This window comes from Panicum hallii, chromosome 7 (genome assembly GCF_002211085.1).
Source record: "Panicum hallii strain FIL2 chromosome 7, PHallii_v3.1, whole genome shotgun sequence".
Taxonomy (NCBI): Eukaryota; Viridiplantae; Streptophyta; class Magnoliopsida; order Poales; family Poaceae; genus Panicum; species Panicum hallii.
The window spans coordinates 30,399,687-30,416,396 of record NC_038048.1 but is presented as its reverse complement, the minus strand read 5'-3'; the positions used below and the strand labels follow the sequence as shown (position 1 = coordinate 30,416,396).

Below are 16,710 nucleotides of genomic sequence, written 5' to 3'. Positions count from 1 at the left end.
TCCTTGATACAGCCACTCTTGCGTCACCAGAGACCTCCGTGGCGTAGTTAGGGTCGATGTCACCGTGTTCTCGCATCTTGTGCAAAAGCCCTCCCTCGCAACTCCTCCTGCGCGTGCCGTTGCTCGGCACGTCGTTACCCTGCACAGTTACTCCTCTTTTCTTGTTGTCGGACCCACGCTTGCTCCGGTCTTGCCGAATCGCTTCCGCGCACGCCCGAACCGCGTGCGTTCTTGGCCCGCGTCATGCCTTGCTTACACCGCCCGTCTTCTGCTCGCACGTGCCATGCCGGTCCTCTTCTGCTCGCGCGCTGTCACGCCGCGAGCTTCGCTCCAGCGCCGCCTAGCTTGCGTGCCGCTCACGCGTTTGAATCCGCCCTGCGCGCCAACACCACGCGCTCACGCGTGCCATTGCTTCCTCGGGCCACCTGTTCCAGTGCCGCCAATATCTGTGCCCGCTCTGCTCTGCCGCGCACGCGTTCGCCCTGCACTCCAGCGCCTGGGGCCACTCGCGTCCGCGCCGTCCGCTCCCATATGCCGCCGCGTCGCGAGCCGGCCTCACTCCGCACGCTTGCACCCGCCTGCTGCACTCCAACTCCCGCGGCCCACCTGCACCTGCCTCCCACTGCTCCGCGTCCGCGCGCAGCGCCGCGCCATCCAGGGCCCACCAGCCCGTGCCGCTCGCCGCCCTTGAACCCGCGCTGCCTGAGCCCGAGCCTCCTGCTGCCGCCAGCCGCGCGCCTCCAGCTCCCGCTGCCAGCCGCGCTCGCGCTCGCCTCCCTGCGCCCTGCACCGCGCCGCGCGCCGCTCGACCCCCACGCTGGCGCCCGCACGCCGCGCCGCTGCCACGCGCTCGCCCCTGCGCGCCGCCGCCTCGGGCTCCTGCTCGCGCGCGCCGCTGCTGCACCACCGCGCCAAGCCGCGCCAGCCCGCTCGGCCCAGCGCCAGCCGCCGCCTCCGCCTGCCCGAGCCGCCGCTCGCCCCTGCTCCCGCGGCCCGCCGCCAGAGCCGCGCGCCTGCGCGCACGTGCCCACGCCGTGCGCCTGCTGCCGCCGCCACCGCCCCAGCGCTTGCCTCCTGCTTCTGCTGCCTGTGTTGACGAGAGAAAGGGGAAGCAGGAAGGGATAGAGATGGGGATGGCGTCGGCAGGGGATAAGGGAGCACCAGGGAAAAGAAAAACAGAGGAGAAGAAGGGATGAAATTCTCCAAGGACCTATGCGTAATTTCCGAAAACTGCAGGGACCTGGTTGTAAAACAAAATTTCCCGTTGATTTAAAACCCAAATGAGGAAATGCCCAAAACGAAAGTTGGAGAGTTTTTCAAGCTTTACAACATTGCTTTAGGGCTCAATTTTAAAAACTCAAAACCTATAATTTTACACGTGAATCTTTGAACAAAAGTCAGATTTGAATTATGTTTGTCCTAAAGAATGAAATTTTATAAAATTCAGGACCTAAATGCAAGCATTTATGACACGTCATGATGACGGGATAGACTCGTCATAATGATTGGATAGACATGTCATGATGACTTGCACTTTTACACTTTAGTCCTGAGTAATTTTGAAAGTTACTTTTGTAAATCAGAAACTTGCATAAAAGGACTTGTACTTTTATAAAATCACGTAAATACCCTTATTTTTACCACTTTACCCTAAATTTTTGCATATTTCAACACGCGCATTTCCAATGCAACTTTTGAGTAAATATATATATATTTACAAAACATAAAGTAAGAAAAACATACTTGCAAAACCACCCTTTACTTATTTCAAAATTACCTTAATCCAAATACATTTTACAAAAATAACCCTAGGTTTTTCTGTAATTACAAAAATACCCCTTTTTCACTTGCACTTTAAATTTTCAAACGTTTCACATATACAAACAAACACATATTTCACACTAACAAAATATTTGCCTAGCATTACAAGTACACGAACTGTCACAGCCTTCCCCCCTAAAAAGAATCTCGTCCCGAGATTCGGACGAAAGACTCTTTAAGGGAAGAAAAGCAAATCACACATCAAAAGTGACAAAAAGCAATCACACTAGGGATGATTGATGTTGATGGTAAAAGCCATTGGAGTACGACGAGAGGAGTACAACGAGAGCATCGATAGATTGTCTATGGCATAGGAGTTGGCATAGCGAATGAGTATGACGAGAGAAGAAAGAGAAAGGTGATCAAGTTCTCATAAAGTTAAGATCACCATGACGATGATAAATGTCAGTGACATTTATCACAAAGCTCATGGATAGCAAGTGAGGATAGCATAAGAGACTGATAGGTGATGTTTAAAACATTCTTGCTCAGAATTTATTATCTGAATGATTTAGATGAGGTTGATTGCAAAACATGCCTATTTATATCGATGCAATCAAGGGATAATGATAGAATGCTCCAATTCAGAGTGCAATGCTTGGTATGTAACCATGAATGTGATGCACTATTGAGATGTATGATTGCATTGATGGTGCAACGTGAGGATGAGGAATCCCATGTACGACCGAGATGATGCATATGACACAATGCAATTACCATGATGCTGACCAAATGATGCATACACTATGATGCAAGGATGATGATACTTGCAATGTATGCACGTATGAAATACATGAAGTATGATGCATACCCTCATGAGTTGATGATGCACGTGACTCGCACCCTACAACCGTTCTCTCGTAGCTAACACCTGGACAGTCCTATATCCTTAAACGAGGATCAAAAGTTAGGACACTAGTAAGGTTGCATAAGAAGAGTTTGCAGTGGGGTTACGTCACATATACCTAGTCGCCAGTGCGCTCCTAATGGCTCAGTTATGTGGCTGCAGCACACCTGAGGCCTTAGGTTCCGACACGGCATCATGGTCATGTGATTAAACACCACCACAAAAGAGGAATAACAACCTTGTAGTGCCAATAGCAACAAGATAGACTTAGGAACTCAAGAATAACTCGAAGGTTGTACTGGACACCCACCCGTTAGTCAGTCTACGGATTTCCGATGATGATGCAACACCATGCATTGACCAAAGATGGTATGTGTTATGATGCATGACTTTTGCTGGGAGAATTGTATTCAAAAAGTAACTATTGTCATACATCTTTTTAATTTATCCAAAATCATCTGAGCAAAAATTGAAGGTACAACTTTCACATGTTGTAGCCAAAATAGCCAACAATATAAGGTACAACATCAAGAGAGAAAAGGTGAATCACTGAACGATGGATTCAAGGGTTTGATGATAGTCATCAAGGTTTAACCATCAAAGGAGAAGTTCAATGGTTCTGCCGAAACAGATTTAGAGCAAAATCAAGGATTTGATTTGGCTATCAAGCTAAGATCGGTGATAGGGTTCAGACATAACCCAATTCACCTGATTCACAAAAGACTTTCTTAACTCTAAGATAGCCCAGCGGATTACATTAACTTCTACAACACAAAGTCTAGGCAGGCATTCAAATGCAAGTAACATATTTCACATCAACATAACAAACAAGCAATCAGGTTAATCCAAGATAACATGATGCATGCATGTTCTACACATCCTCACAAACAAAAATAACTGCCAAGTAATCTTGGTCTTACGTGGTTAAGTACGGTGGCATCATATAAATACGTCTCTCCCTATAATAACTAGTCGATAATCCTAACCGTTCAAAACCTATCGAATCGTGGTTAGCATTCCTGCAGAAAACACAATATGTATATATTGAACCTTTCATGCCAGCATGTCATGAAAGCGTCCCCAATCATTACTGTTCACTATAGAAACAGCATCTGTACAATTACCGCCGTACAGACAACGTTAACATACGTTATCGAGATAACGTATTCACGGGGTACCGCAAAATGCGGGGGTATGATCTGCGATCGCCATACCCTGCGCCGAACCATATACTCCCAATGTAGTCAACCGAGGTTGGTACATTGGCAGCATCTCAAGTAGGCCACTGCTTGAGAAACAGCGTTCGGTTCGCATCACCGACAGGAAGGCCAAGCTCCCTCAGTTGGCTGAGGATCCTTACCTTCTTACCTCATCGTCGAAGATGTCGTTACAGAATATAAGGTTGGGTTGTGCATAAATTTAAGTTTTGACAGAAAAGTAATGCTGGTAGTTAGAGTTATATATATGTATTATAGCCACCTCTAGTTCCCTTATAAACATTACCCTAGGGCTTTACGTACTAAGCATAATCCTTAACGAATCCAACGCGGCTTTGCCAAACATTTTGTTGGTCAAACTTTTATACTGAAAGTATTTTTAAGGTAAAATGTATCTCCAGAGTAACCTTATAGCTCTGATACCAGCTGTGGTAGAACCAACCTGAATTATACCGGCTCAAGTACGCGAGTCCAATCCCGAGGGCTCCAACGTGCTTCAAACGGTATAATCCCTTGGCCTGTCGGGTAACGTCCCGATAAACCACCGATACACAGGATCAAATAAGGTTACCTCACACGAAGGTGAGTCCAGAGATACAATCACCATCACATTTTACATCACAAGGAATTACATGATAAGAGTTTTCAAAAGTAACACGAAATTTCAAACTTAGAGAAAACAGTACAACTGTTGAAGTTTTGGCTTTTGGCAGCGGAAAACATACGCGATGATTTACAATACGTCGTCAAGACGGATGCCATGCTAAGCCCGGCCACGACATCACTCGAGATCATCAGTATTGGCCGGGGACGGATCCCATTCCTCGGACCAATCTTCTGGAAGAGCACAGGGCCATGACAGGGAAAGAGTAGGGTCTTCAAAGGCTTTACCTGAAAAACATAAAACTAGCAAGGCTGAGTATACTAATACTCAGAAAGGCTTACCCGGGTTTGGGTATACTTTAGCCCGTAACTAGACTCATGAACGCATTTCAAGGGTTCTGGGTTTATTTTCAGCTGAAAAGCAACAAAGAGTAGGTCCTTAATTTCAACTTTTAGCTTTCAAGTTCTATGTGATTATCCATTCTAGATAAGCACCTATAACTAAGCAAGCATGGTATAATCTTTAGTCAAACATCATCTTCGAAAATCTTAACATTGCTCTTGTTACTCAATGTGACAAAGGGATTAAGCAGTCTCAATCATCGTGAGAAGCGGACGATTCTGAATCGAATTTAACCTTGCAAGGTAAACCTAACTCACACGCTTGGAACACCAAAGGGTCGTTCCGAGCAACCGTTTACCTTTCATTCCGACTCGTGGATCAGAGCCACCACAAGCGACTGCAGGACCATACGCACTTCCAAAGTGCAGGACGTACGTCTGTAGCGCGACTACAAAACCCGTACTCCTGGTTGCCATTGCAACACGTATTCCCACACGTCGATGCATGTGAACATAACATAAAGATCGAGTGGTGGGAGGTATGTCCACTCCTCGGGCCGATTGGCTACTAGGCTTACCGCTTACCATATTTCGCGGCATGTGGTTAGTACTTTCAAACGCTTAACCCCGATCACCACACGCTGCGACCTTATCAAGTTCAACAACACAGACGGGGTATCATATCAACCATGATACTTCATAAAACTCCCGTCCGTCATCCTTATAGTGATAACAAGAATGTAAACATTACAATTCCTATATCGCGCAAGTGACAGGAAATCACCCGACTTCTACCGGCTCTATTAGCAGAGCATCTAGTCGATATGACCTCAGGTGCAATACATTGGTTCCTAGGATTTATGCATCTAGGGTTTCAAGCAATTCCTAAGAACTTAATGCATAGAATACGTAAATATATATAGATTGCAGTGTAATAAAATAGTAGGTTATGTCCGGGGCTTGCCTTTACTGGTGGGTCTGATGTCAGTAAAGTCAATATCTTCCGAACTTTGGTTCGGGGCTTCAGATAATCCTTTGGTCTTCAGGAACATCCTCCGTAGACTCCGGGGAGATCTCGTAGGTACCGTTGCCGAAGTAATCGTATCTACATGCAATGCGACATTACATTCAAAGCGTGCACATAACACTACCTTACTTCACAATACAATTGCAACCTAGCATTCATATAACACACTATTCACATATCAACCGAAAGATCTGAAACTAAACTTAGATAGAGTTTTTAGAGGACATCTAATTATGATCGGCTATTTGTTGAAGATTGCAACAGAGCCGATTGGAAACAACGAGAGTTTAGCCGATGGAAAGGTGCATCGGGTTCCTAGATGATCGATGAAAGCATCGATTACCTTGGCAGAAGGATGATCCCTCAAGCAATGGTCTTAACTAAGATGTGCTTAAGTGTTATTCTAGGTAACTAAGTGTGGTTATATCGACTCGACTACGTCAGCACAATAATTGAGTGACGTACAGCCGATTGGGGTGTGGTTAAGGGTATATGATCAATAGGTATAAAACCGACCTCTCAGTCGATAAATTGACTGATAGAAGTGTGTGGATATGGATGGGGCAACTAAGGATTGATCGGCCGTGTTTGACCGATATGGAAAAACAACCAAAATCGGCTTGGGTCGGTCGATGGCAAGAACCCTAAGATTGTGTGTGTTTCTCTGATACATCGACTCTGTGTAGTCGATGTAGGACAGACAAAAGAATTGTATCGGCAATAGCCGATCCTAGAAAGGTATCGACCGTATCAGCTAACCAGCCGATGGTAGAAGCATACTAAAAGAAATGCATCGGCTGATAACTGTTACACAGGAGTATTCTAAACTCAAAGGAAACGGATGTTTAGCGGTTGGGTTGATAACCTGACACTGAAGCATAGCTGTCGAGACGTATTAGCTAAACAGCAGATACACATGGACTAATAGGAATCCTTATACAAAAAGGGCCTTAAGAAGATTGCAATCAAGACGAGAACAATGTCTTGATGGCAGGGATATGAGCACTCATATGAAAGGTTTTAATGAAACATCACATATTTCTATTTAAGATCTATATTCTATGGCTTACTTTTTAGTTATAACACAAGCATACAATATAAAGCACAATAAAACATTCATTCCCTAACATTTGACTTAAACCACACATCAAAGATTTTCAATTCAAGAGCACAACATAAAATTTGTAGAGTTTGACTTAGGATTTCAAACAAAACTGATTTTACCTTTTTATGAACTTCCTACGAAAATCTATGAAATGTAGAAGTTCATCAATTTGAAATAGAGAAAGCTTTGGAAATTTTACAAAGAACACCCTAGAACTTTCTAAAACATAGCAATCAAGTCCCTGGTCCGGGAGAACAGGTAACAGAATGTTAACGATGATATCCCGGCAAAGGAATCGCCGGCATTAAGAAGATTCAGAGAATCAGGGCAAACCTTGGGGTAGCCTTGGTTATGAAGAAGAATACGCGGAAAGTGAATTCCCGCGGTGAACAGAATTGGCGATAAGATGAGCTCGACGATGACGAGATTCCGTGGTTGACGAAGAAGTTTGCCGGGCATGGTTGCCCTGGGTGGAAGATAACCGGAGAGACATTTCTCACGTGATCCGTGGCGATGATAGTTGGCTTTTAATCTGCTCGCGCGTGGCCCGCTGCCTTGCACGCGCACACTCTTGCGGAATTGAGCCGAGCCGGCCACTAGTATAATACTTCCGCTCGTACTCGCGAACGCTCCGATTCAATCCCGCTCAGACCTCCGGATCCTGTAACTCCGCCGTCTTCTCCATCCGCTGTGATGCCATTAGGACCGGTCTACCGCCGCCGTCGGTCATACGCTGCGCGTCGAACCCGCGCCGCATTACTTCTGCCCTGATCACCTTGCCGCTGTACAGCTACTCCTTCAGAATTCGCCGCGCTATAACTGTCGCCTTTGCTTCGCCATCTTTCCTTCCGGCTCATCGCCCCTCGTGCATCTTACGAGCGAATGAGCTCGTGTCCTTGATACAGCCACTCTTGCGTCACCAGAGACCTCCGTGGCGTAGTTAGGGTCGATGTCACCGTGTTCTCGCATCTTGTGCAAAAGCCCTCCCTCGCAACTCCTCCTGCGCGTGCCGTTGCTCGGCACGTCGTTACCCTGCACAGTTACTCCTCTTTTCTTGTTGTCGGACCCACGCTTGCTCCGGTCTTGCCGAATCGCTTCCGCGCACGCCCGAACCGCGTGCGTTCTTGGCCCGCGTCATGCCTTGCTTACACCGCCCGTCTTCTGCTCGCACGTGCCATGCCGGTCCTCTTCTGCTCGCGCGCTGTCACGCCGCGAGCTTCGCTCCAGCGCCGCCTAGCTTGCGTGCCGCTCACGCGTTTGAATCCGCCCTGCGCGCCAACACCACGCGCTCACGCGTGCCATTGCTTCCTCGGGCCACCTGTTCCAGTGCCGCCAATATCTGTGCCCGCTCTGCTCTGCCGCGCACGCGTTCGCCCTGCACTCCAGCGCCTGGGGCCACTCGCGTCCGCGCCGTCCGCTCCCATATGCCGCCGCGTCGCGAGCCGGCCTCACTCCGCACGCTTGCACCCGCCTGCTGCACTCCAACTCCCGCGGCCCACCTGCACCTGCCTCCCACTGCTCCGCGTCCGCGCGCAGCGCCGCGCCATCCAGGGCCCACCAGCCCGTGCCGCTCGCCGCCCTTGAACCCGCGCTGCCTGAGCCCGAGCCTCCTGCTGCCGCCAGCCGCGCGCCTCCAGCTCCCGCTGCCAGCCGCGCTCGCGCTCGCCTCCCTGCGCCCTGCACCGCGCCGCGCGCCGCTCGACCCCCACGCTGGCGCCCGCACGCCGCGCCGCTGCCACGCGCTCGCCCCTGCGCGCCGCCGCCTCGGGCTCCTGCTCGCGCGCGCCGCTGCTGCACCACCGCGCCAAGCCGCGCCAGCCCGCTCGGCCCAGCGCCAGCCGCCGCCTCCGCCTGCCCGAGCCGCCGCTCGCCCCTGCTCCCGCGGCCCGCCGCCAGAGCCGCGCGCCTGCGCGCACGTTCCCACGCCGTGCGCCTGCTGCCGCCGCCACCGCCCCAGCGCTTGCCTCCTGCTTCTGCTGCCTGTGTTGACGAGAGAAAGGGGAAGCAGGAAGGGATAGAGATGGGGATGGCGTCGGCAGGGGATAAGGGAGCACCAGGGAAAAGAAAAACAGAGGAGAAGAAGGGATGAAATTCTCCAAGGACCTATGCGTAATTTCCAAAAACTGCAGGGACCTGGTTGTAAAACAAAATTTCCCGTTGATTTAAAACCCAAATGAGGAAATGCCCAAAACGAAAGTTGGAGAGTTTTTCAAGCTTTACAACATTGCTTTAGGGCTCAATTTTAAAAACTCAAAACCTATAATTTTACACGTGAATCTTTGAACAAAAGTCAGATTTGAATTGTGTTTGTCCTAAAGAATGAAATTTTATAAAATTCAGGACCTAAATGCAAGCATTTATGACACGTCATGATGACGGGATAGACTCGTCATAATGATTGGATAGACATGTCATGATGACTTGCACTTTTACACTTTAGTTCTGAGTAATTTTGAAAGTTACTTTTGTAAATCAGAAACTTGCATAAAAGGACTTGTACTTTTATAAAATCACGTAAATACCCTTATTTTTACCACTTTACCCTAAATTTTTGCATATTTCAACACGCGCATTTCCAATGCAACTTTTGAGTAAATATATATATATTTACAAAACATAAAGTAAGAAAAACATACTTGCAAAACCACCCTTTACTTATTTCAAAATTACCTTAATCCAAATACATTTTACAAAAATAACCCTAGGTTTTTCTGTAATTACAAAAATACCCCTTTTTCACTTGCACTTTAAATTTTCAAACGTTTCACATATACAAACAAACACATATTTCACACTAACAAAATATTTGCCTAGCATTACAAGTACACGAACTGTCACATCCAGGCTGAGCAATAGTAACTTGGGAAGGCCGGGCTCTGCGTGGCAGATTCCGTTAACCCATCCATTGCCAGCCATCTGGAACAAGGCAAAGACCAGTGGTGAGTGTTTGTGCAGAAAATTTCTAAATCGGGACAAGTTCTAGGGCCTAAAAAGGGGTCTCGCTCCTAGGGTCACGTCCTACGGCCAGTCTATGGCTCTGATACCACCTGAAGCGTCCCCCCCATCAGGGAAGACTTAAAAGTGTCGATTTATCAGTCCCAGGAGGCTGATAACACTTTTATTACATCAGATGGTACATCACCGTACAACTCTACGCGGTAATGGGCAGTGAAGCGCCACTATCGCGAGGATTACAACTAAAACCCATACTACTACACTAGCTACGAAAAGAGGATCATCAGAGTCTTGCGCCATGCGGAACTCCAACGGTGGCCTTAACCACAGGCAAGACTGGGTGCAGGACGAAACCCTACTCGTTGTCTTCGGGGACGTAGTCTGGGTCTTCCACTGTAAAAGTAAGAATGGGGTGAGTACAAACGTACTCAGCAAGTCCAATCACACCCACGGAGGGGTATAACAGAAATTAATGCACAGGACAATCCAAGGATAAGGTTATGGTTCATTAGCGGAAAACTCTGTTGTATGCAGGGGTTTGTTTTAAAAGCATTTTTGAAACGAGTTTTCTTGTATCAAGGAGCACACGGTGTTGATCCGCACAGGATCCAAGTTTTAAACTGCTACCGGACTCCCCGTCCGCCGTAGCACACGGCACAACTGCCGGACACTTTCCAAACAACTCACACCAGCCCAACCATTCTCAGAGAGAAACACTAGTTATGTGACCACACCATAACTTGCCCAATACTGTGGGCACGGCTATTCGAATAGATTTTAACTCTGCAGAGGTGTGCAACTTTACCCACAGGTGGGGTACCACAGCACGAACACCTTAGTGCCGGTGCAGATCCCAACAAATCCATTACCCACCTTAGCTAGATCTGACTAGCCACCACGGGATCCATCAAGGGGTCATTCGACCTACCTCCGAGGTTTAACCGGGGCATAAGTCACACATAGCTTATCCCTTCTCCTTGATCACCCGTTGATCTCAGCTCTCCTGATGGCTATCAGGCTAACTAGTGGGATTTATGCTAAGCCGTTGCCCATACAACGGTCAAGTGGTTTGCACGACAGGAAGCTAGGTGAGATGACACATCAACTCGGTCCTTAGGGGTGACAAGATGGATATCTCCCTTCCTTGCCCTACCACACAGGTACGAGCACACCAACGGCAATTCACACAGATATGCCATCCATCCCGTCCGACTCGTCTTTTCAAAACCACATTTTACCCTTTCCCACACACACGTATTTTCTTTACAAAAATCAGGTGTTCAAGGTACGGTTACCACAACAAGGGTGGCTATCCTACCATGTTTATGGCATGCAAAACCATGCAATTTTATAAAACAGGCCACTGGGTTGTGTTTATAAAAACTAGGACAGAAACATGCATCAAAGGGCGGAATTGAACTTGCCATCATCAAACTCTTGCGGGAGGTCCTGATCGAAGTACTGTCCCTCGGGTTCGGGGTCGCAGAACTGGTCCTCGTTCGCTTGATCACACTCGGGACCTTCCTCGTTCACTCCGTGTCCTACGGCGCAAACAATAGACACACAATCAAGCGAAAGAACTAAAAGCTTTTATCGTTAAGCTTGAATCGGAAATAATTTGGTTATGGAGATAGGGATAATATTTTTGGGTATTTTCTTAATGGCATGGTTAGAACTATACTAGAAAGGGTGTGGTAAAGTTTCGGGTCGATCGGAGATCGTTTCGCACATAAAATGACGAGCTAAAGATGGTTTCAAGGGTTAAACGGGGGTCCAGGGGCTTGTTCGTAATTATCCGGAAGAAGTAAGGACCTATTTGCGAATCCTAAAAATGCTCAGGATATGCTAAAGGATGCTAAATATATTTAGGTTTATGTAATAGAGGGTTTATTTTGAAATAATGGAAAGGACAGGGCCTCTTTTGCAAAAGAGAGTAAGTAGAGGGTTTCTTTTTGGAGATTACAGGGAAAGGGAGGGGGTTATGGGCAAAATGCCCCCTCTTCCTCCTCTCCTCCCCTGTGACCGAAACAGAGGAGGGGCAGGGACGGCGGCGGCGGGCGGCGCCGGCCGGACAGGGCCCAAGAGTGGCCCGGGGCAGGGGAAAAGGGGCAGGGGAGCAAGGATGACTGATCCCCGGCCTCACCTCGGGCTGAGGTGGAGCGAGGAGGCGTGCCCACGGGGCAGGGGCGGCGGCGCTGGGCGGCTCGGTGGGGGCGGCATCGGGCTGGGGGGAAGCGAGGGGCCGGGTGGCGGAGCAGGTGGTGGGGTGGGTGAGCCGCGCGGGGAGCCAATTTATAGAGGAAGAGGGCGGTGGGATGGAGGGGAATGGGATGGTGGCGGCCGGCGGGCGGTGCGGGGTGCCATTAATGGCGCTCCGGCCGCTCGTGGTCGTCGCGGAGCGGCGCACGGGTGGCGAGGTGGACGGGACGTCTTGGCGAGCGGCGAGCGGCGCGGCGGCTTGATGTGGCCGAACGACGGAGGGGGCGGCCAGCAGTGCCGCGCGTGGGCGCGCACAGGGGCGGCCGGCGGTGGAAACGGGGCGTGCACGCGGGCTGGTGCGCTGGCGGACGCGGGCCCGGCGCTGTGCGGCACAGGGCGATGGCGCGCGCGCGGCGAGGCGGGCTGCGGCAGCGGCGGGTGGCGTGGCACGCGCGGAAACAGAGCGCGCGCGTGCGCGCGCGGCGCGGCGTGGCGCGGGCCAGGGGCAGAGCGCGAGCGGCGGCCGGCACGGCGCGGCGCGCGGTGCGCGTGCGCGCACGTCGCGGCACGGCCGGGGCAGGGGCGCGCGCGCGTGGGCACGGGGAGGGGGGTGGCCGTGGCTCAGGAGCCGGGCGGTGTTCGGGAGCAGGGGAAGGACAGAGAGAAGGGAGGAAGAGGGAAAGAAGAAGGAAGGAAGGAAAGAAAAAAAAGGAAAGAAGGAAAGAAGGAAAGAAAAGGAAAAGAGAGTTTGAGGAAAAAGAAAAGAAAAGAAAAGAAAAGAAAAGAAATGGGAGAGAGGAAAAAGGAGAGGGAAAGAGAGAGGCGCGTCGGCGCCGGTCGCGGCGGCGACCAGGGCCGGTCGGCCACGCGCGCAGCATTCGCGCGCTGCGCGAGGAAAAAGAATCGCGCCGGCGCTAATCGCGGAAAGCGGTCGCGCGTGAGCAGTGCGGGATGGGACGGCGGTCAAGTCTGCTGTCGGTCAAAAAGGGTTAGGGTTAGGGTTTTGACGACGAATGACTTTTAAACGAAGCACTCTAGCGCGTGATTTATTTTGGTGAATTTTCAGGGCGTCACAGCGGGGTGGCGGTGGCGGCCGCGGGGGGCCGCGCGGGGCGGCGGCGGGGGCGGCAGTGGCGGGGGGGGGGGGGAGGGGGGCTCGGGCGCGGGGCGGAGAAATGCATGCTTGCGGCACTAGAAGACATCCAAATCGCGCTATTAGCGTACCGATATTTTCATCGGCCCACTGGGCCGATGAAATTAGGCTTATTTTCATCAGCCTAGGATAGGCCGATGAAAATGTACTTTTTATTTCGTCGGCCAGGTTCTAGCCGACGAAAATATGAACCCTTTTTCGTCGGCCTGCGCTGGGCCGACAAAAATAAGTTCTAATTTCGTCGGCTTGTGTTGGCTGACGAAATAAATGAGTTATTTTCGTCAGCTTGTTTTTGGCCGACGAAATTATATCTGGCCGACGAAATTGAGTGGCTTTGGTGTAGTATACGAGTAACGGATGGTACACACGGCCGGCCGGAGTAGATCTCTAGACACAAATTAAAGAGGCTGGCGACATACTTGTGTAGAATTTGAGCATAGTGTTAGATTATCAAATGATAGATGCATGATATGACTGACAGTATATAGCATATGAGCTGTACACACACTGATCGGTCAAACCTCCAGAGTTTGTGCACGTACAGAAGCCCTTTAAAACTTACTGTATTTGAGAGTCTAAAACACTAATAGCGCATCTGGTTAGGTGGACAGACTAATCCACAACATCCGATGCAAGATCCGAACCTGATCATAGCATTTGTTTTGCATCATAGAATAAACTAGTTCGTCACCAGATCATCCGATTGGCCGCTATTAGGCTGGTGCCAATGGTGGGCGGTACCGCCCCCCTATCGGCGCGGCATAGGCGGGAGGCGGGCGGGAGTGAGAGAGAGGGCGGGATCCATCCTGCCGGGCGGGAGCGGGCGCTATTGCCCCGCTCTCGCCCACGTTGGCAGGCGCGCGGGGGCGGGAGGCGGGCGGGAGCGAGGCGGTGCGCTGCCGTCGGCGTGCGCAGGCGAGAGGAGTGGGGCGGGAGTGACGTGGAGCATTTCGATTGGTCCACGCGGACTATCCGTTGAACTAGCCGTTATTTGACCGTTTGAACTCCAAAAAATTTGAAAAAAATTGCAAAAAATCCTAAATTTCATCCCCAAACCCCCTATAAATACCCTACCCGATTTTCACTCCTTCCACACTCCATTTGAGCTTATTTCTCTCCTCTACAATCCGAAATCTCTTCCACCATGACCGGTTGGTCTCCAGATTTCCATACCTTCACCGATCTCTTGCAGTCCGATGGGTCACAGGCATCTCCCCAAGATGAGTCTTCTCCGATGCATCGCCGCTCCGATGTCATTCTTCACTGCAACCCCGGGTATTATTCCCCCTACTGCACCTCCGGCTCTGGGGGCACCTCCACCGCAATATCATTATCCGTACGGTCCATACTCATACCCACCAATTCCATATGCTCCACCTCCATATGCTCCAACTCCAAGCACAAGGAGCGGGACTGAAGGTCCGTACCCACTACCTTCGTACACTCCACCTCCATATGCTCCACCTCCATACGCTCCACCTCCATATGGTCCATACCCACCACCTCCGCACGTGGCACACAGGTTCCAAGCTCCGTCTCCGATGAGTCTCAAAATGAAGGAGCGGGAGCGACCGAACCAAAGCGTCCAAAGAGACTTGACTGGACGATTGCGGAGGAGGAAAAACTGGTAATTTAATTAGTGTTCATCTATTTAAATATCATATTTTTTTAAATAACTAACAATATGTTCAGGCTAGGTACATGCTTGGGTTTATCACTCGAATGACTCTATCACAGGCAGCAATCAGACCGTTTTGAGTTTTTGGCGCCAAATAGCGGAGACCTTCAACTCTACCGTGGAGCCATCCCGTCGTCGCACCGCGAAGCAGCTGAAAGATTATTGGAACGTGTACAACCGCGAGGTGATCGTGTTTAATGGATACTACATCCAAGAAGAAAGAGTACGTCAGAGTGGAGCAGACGATGCAATGGTCATGGAGGGGGCAATGGCGAGGTACGAGAACGACTCGAAAGTGATGACAGCATTCAAACGCCATCATTGGTGGAGAGCTGTTCGCCACGAACCCAAGTGGGCAGCGAAATATGGTCCTAGCAGTGGATCCGATGTGAGTAGCAAGAGAACCCGCCTCGACGTTTCGGGTGAGTACAGCTCCGGCGGAACAGAAGACACCGAGGAGGACAATGAGACTCGTCCAATAGGCCGTGATAGGGCCAAGACGGCTAAGCAGAAGGAGAAGGCTAAGGGGAAGGAGAAGGGGAAGGAATCCTCGTCAAGCAGTGCGGTAGCAAGTAAAGCATTTGCAATGAAGAATATTTGGGGTGGCTTAGTGAAGGCTAAACTATTTAAGCAATGGAACATAATGAAGTTCCGATCAACCGCGGATATGGACGAAGCAGAAAAACGTACTGATTTCAAGGCCGTCAAAATGGTGGAAAAAGAGGTTGGACTAGACGAGGATTCGGAGGAGGATTAGAATTTTCTTTTAATTATTATGTATTTTTGCTATTTTTAATTGTGATGTAATTTTCTTTTTTAATTATGATATAATCGGTAATTTTTTTAGTTGAATAAAATTAGTTTATTGAATTATTTTGCGTACGCGAACAAAAGAGAGTGAAATAATTAAATCTGGAAAAGAAAAGCTGACGTGGAGGAAAGAGAAGTAAGAACTGGCACTACAGCGAGTGCATTGGAGGGGTGGGGTGACAGTGGGGTGATAGTAAGGGTGAGAGCTGACGTGGCGCGGAGATATCTCCCTCATCACTGGACTCAGCCTTAGTAATCAAACCATTCCACTGAAAACTATAGGACGACCTTATCCTCCCAGAACTTGGATCGACTCAACCTGGACGGATTCATTCCACAAACCAAACAAGCTGTAAGATCATCATAATAGTTTTTGAAATGAATCAAATCGATCGGTTGAGTCCAGCATACTTGAACTACGGCACCCAAAACACACTAAATGAAAATTTTAACATAGTTTTTCCTTGAAAGGCAATACTTTTTCATATAACTTTCTATTCCGCTCTATATCAGGCCACTTTATCCACTAAGGTATATTCATTTTGATTTTATCCATTCAAAATGTTAATGATTCCAATGCAACGGCGTGCCCTAGCTCCACCACCATGCCCATCCTCCCTTTGCCACCCCCTCTACGATGCGAGGGGTTCATCCTCCTCCTCCTCCGACCCAATGCGCGTGGCTGTTCTCGTCCTCCATAACGTGCGGGGCTTAGCCGCCACCTCCTCTACTGAATTCTTGTGAAATCAATGGCCTTACTCTCTCAAAATCTGTCAAAAAAGATATAACATTATTATATATCCCCACGGCTACTTAACTAACTAGACTAAAATTAATTCTGTTCGGAGCAGTACTCCCACTAATGAGAAAACTCCAATAACGCTTAATATAAACAAAGCAAGATTAAAGATCCCCAAATATACACGCACACGTATATATAGATTTATTGTACT

At 49.4% G+C, this 16,710-nt stretch overlaps 1 protein-coding gene across 1 annotated transcript in view; it reads left to right on the top strand.

The window, feature by feature from the left end:
- LOC112900608 overlaps positions 1-15,704 on the top strand; it is a 31,410-nt gene extending 15,706 nt beyond the window's left edge. The window contains exon 3 of the mRNA XM_025969452.1: positions 15,007-15,704. Within this exon, the coding sequence (XP_025825237.1) occupies positions 15,007-15,704 (698 nt within the window). The remainder of the gene's footprint in view (positions 1-15,006) is intronic.
- The last annotated feature ends 1,006 nt before the right edge of the window (positions 15,705-16,710 follow it).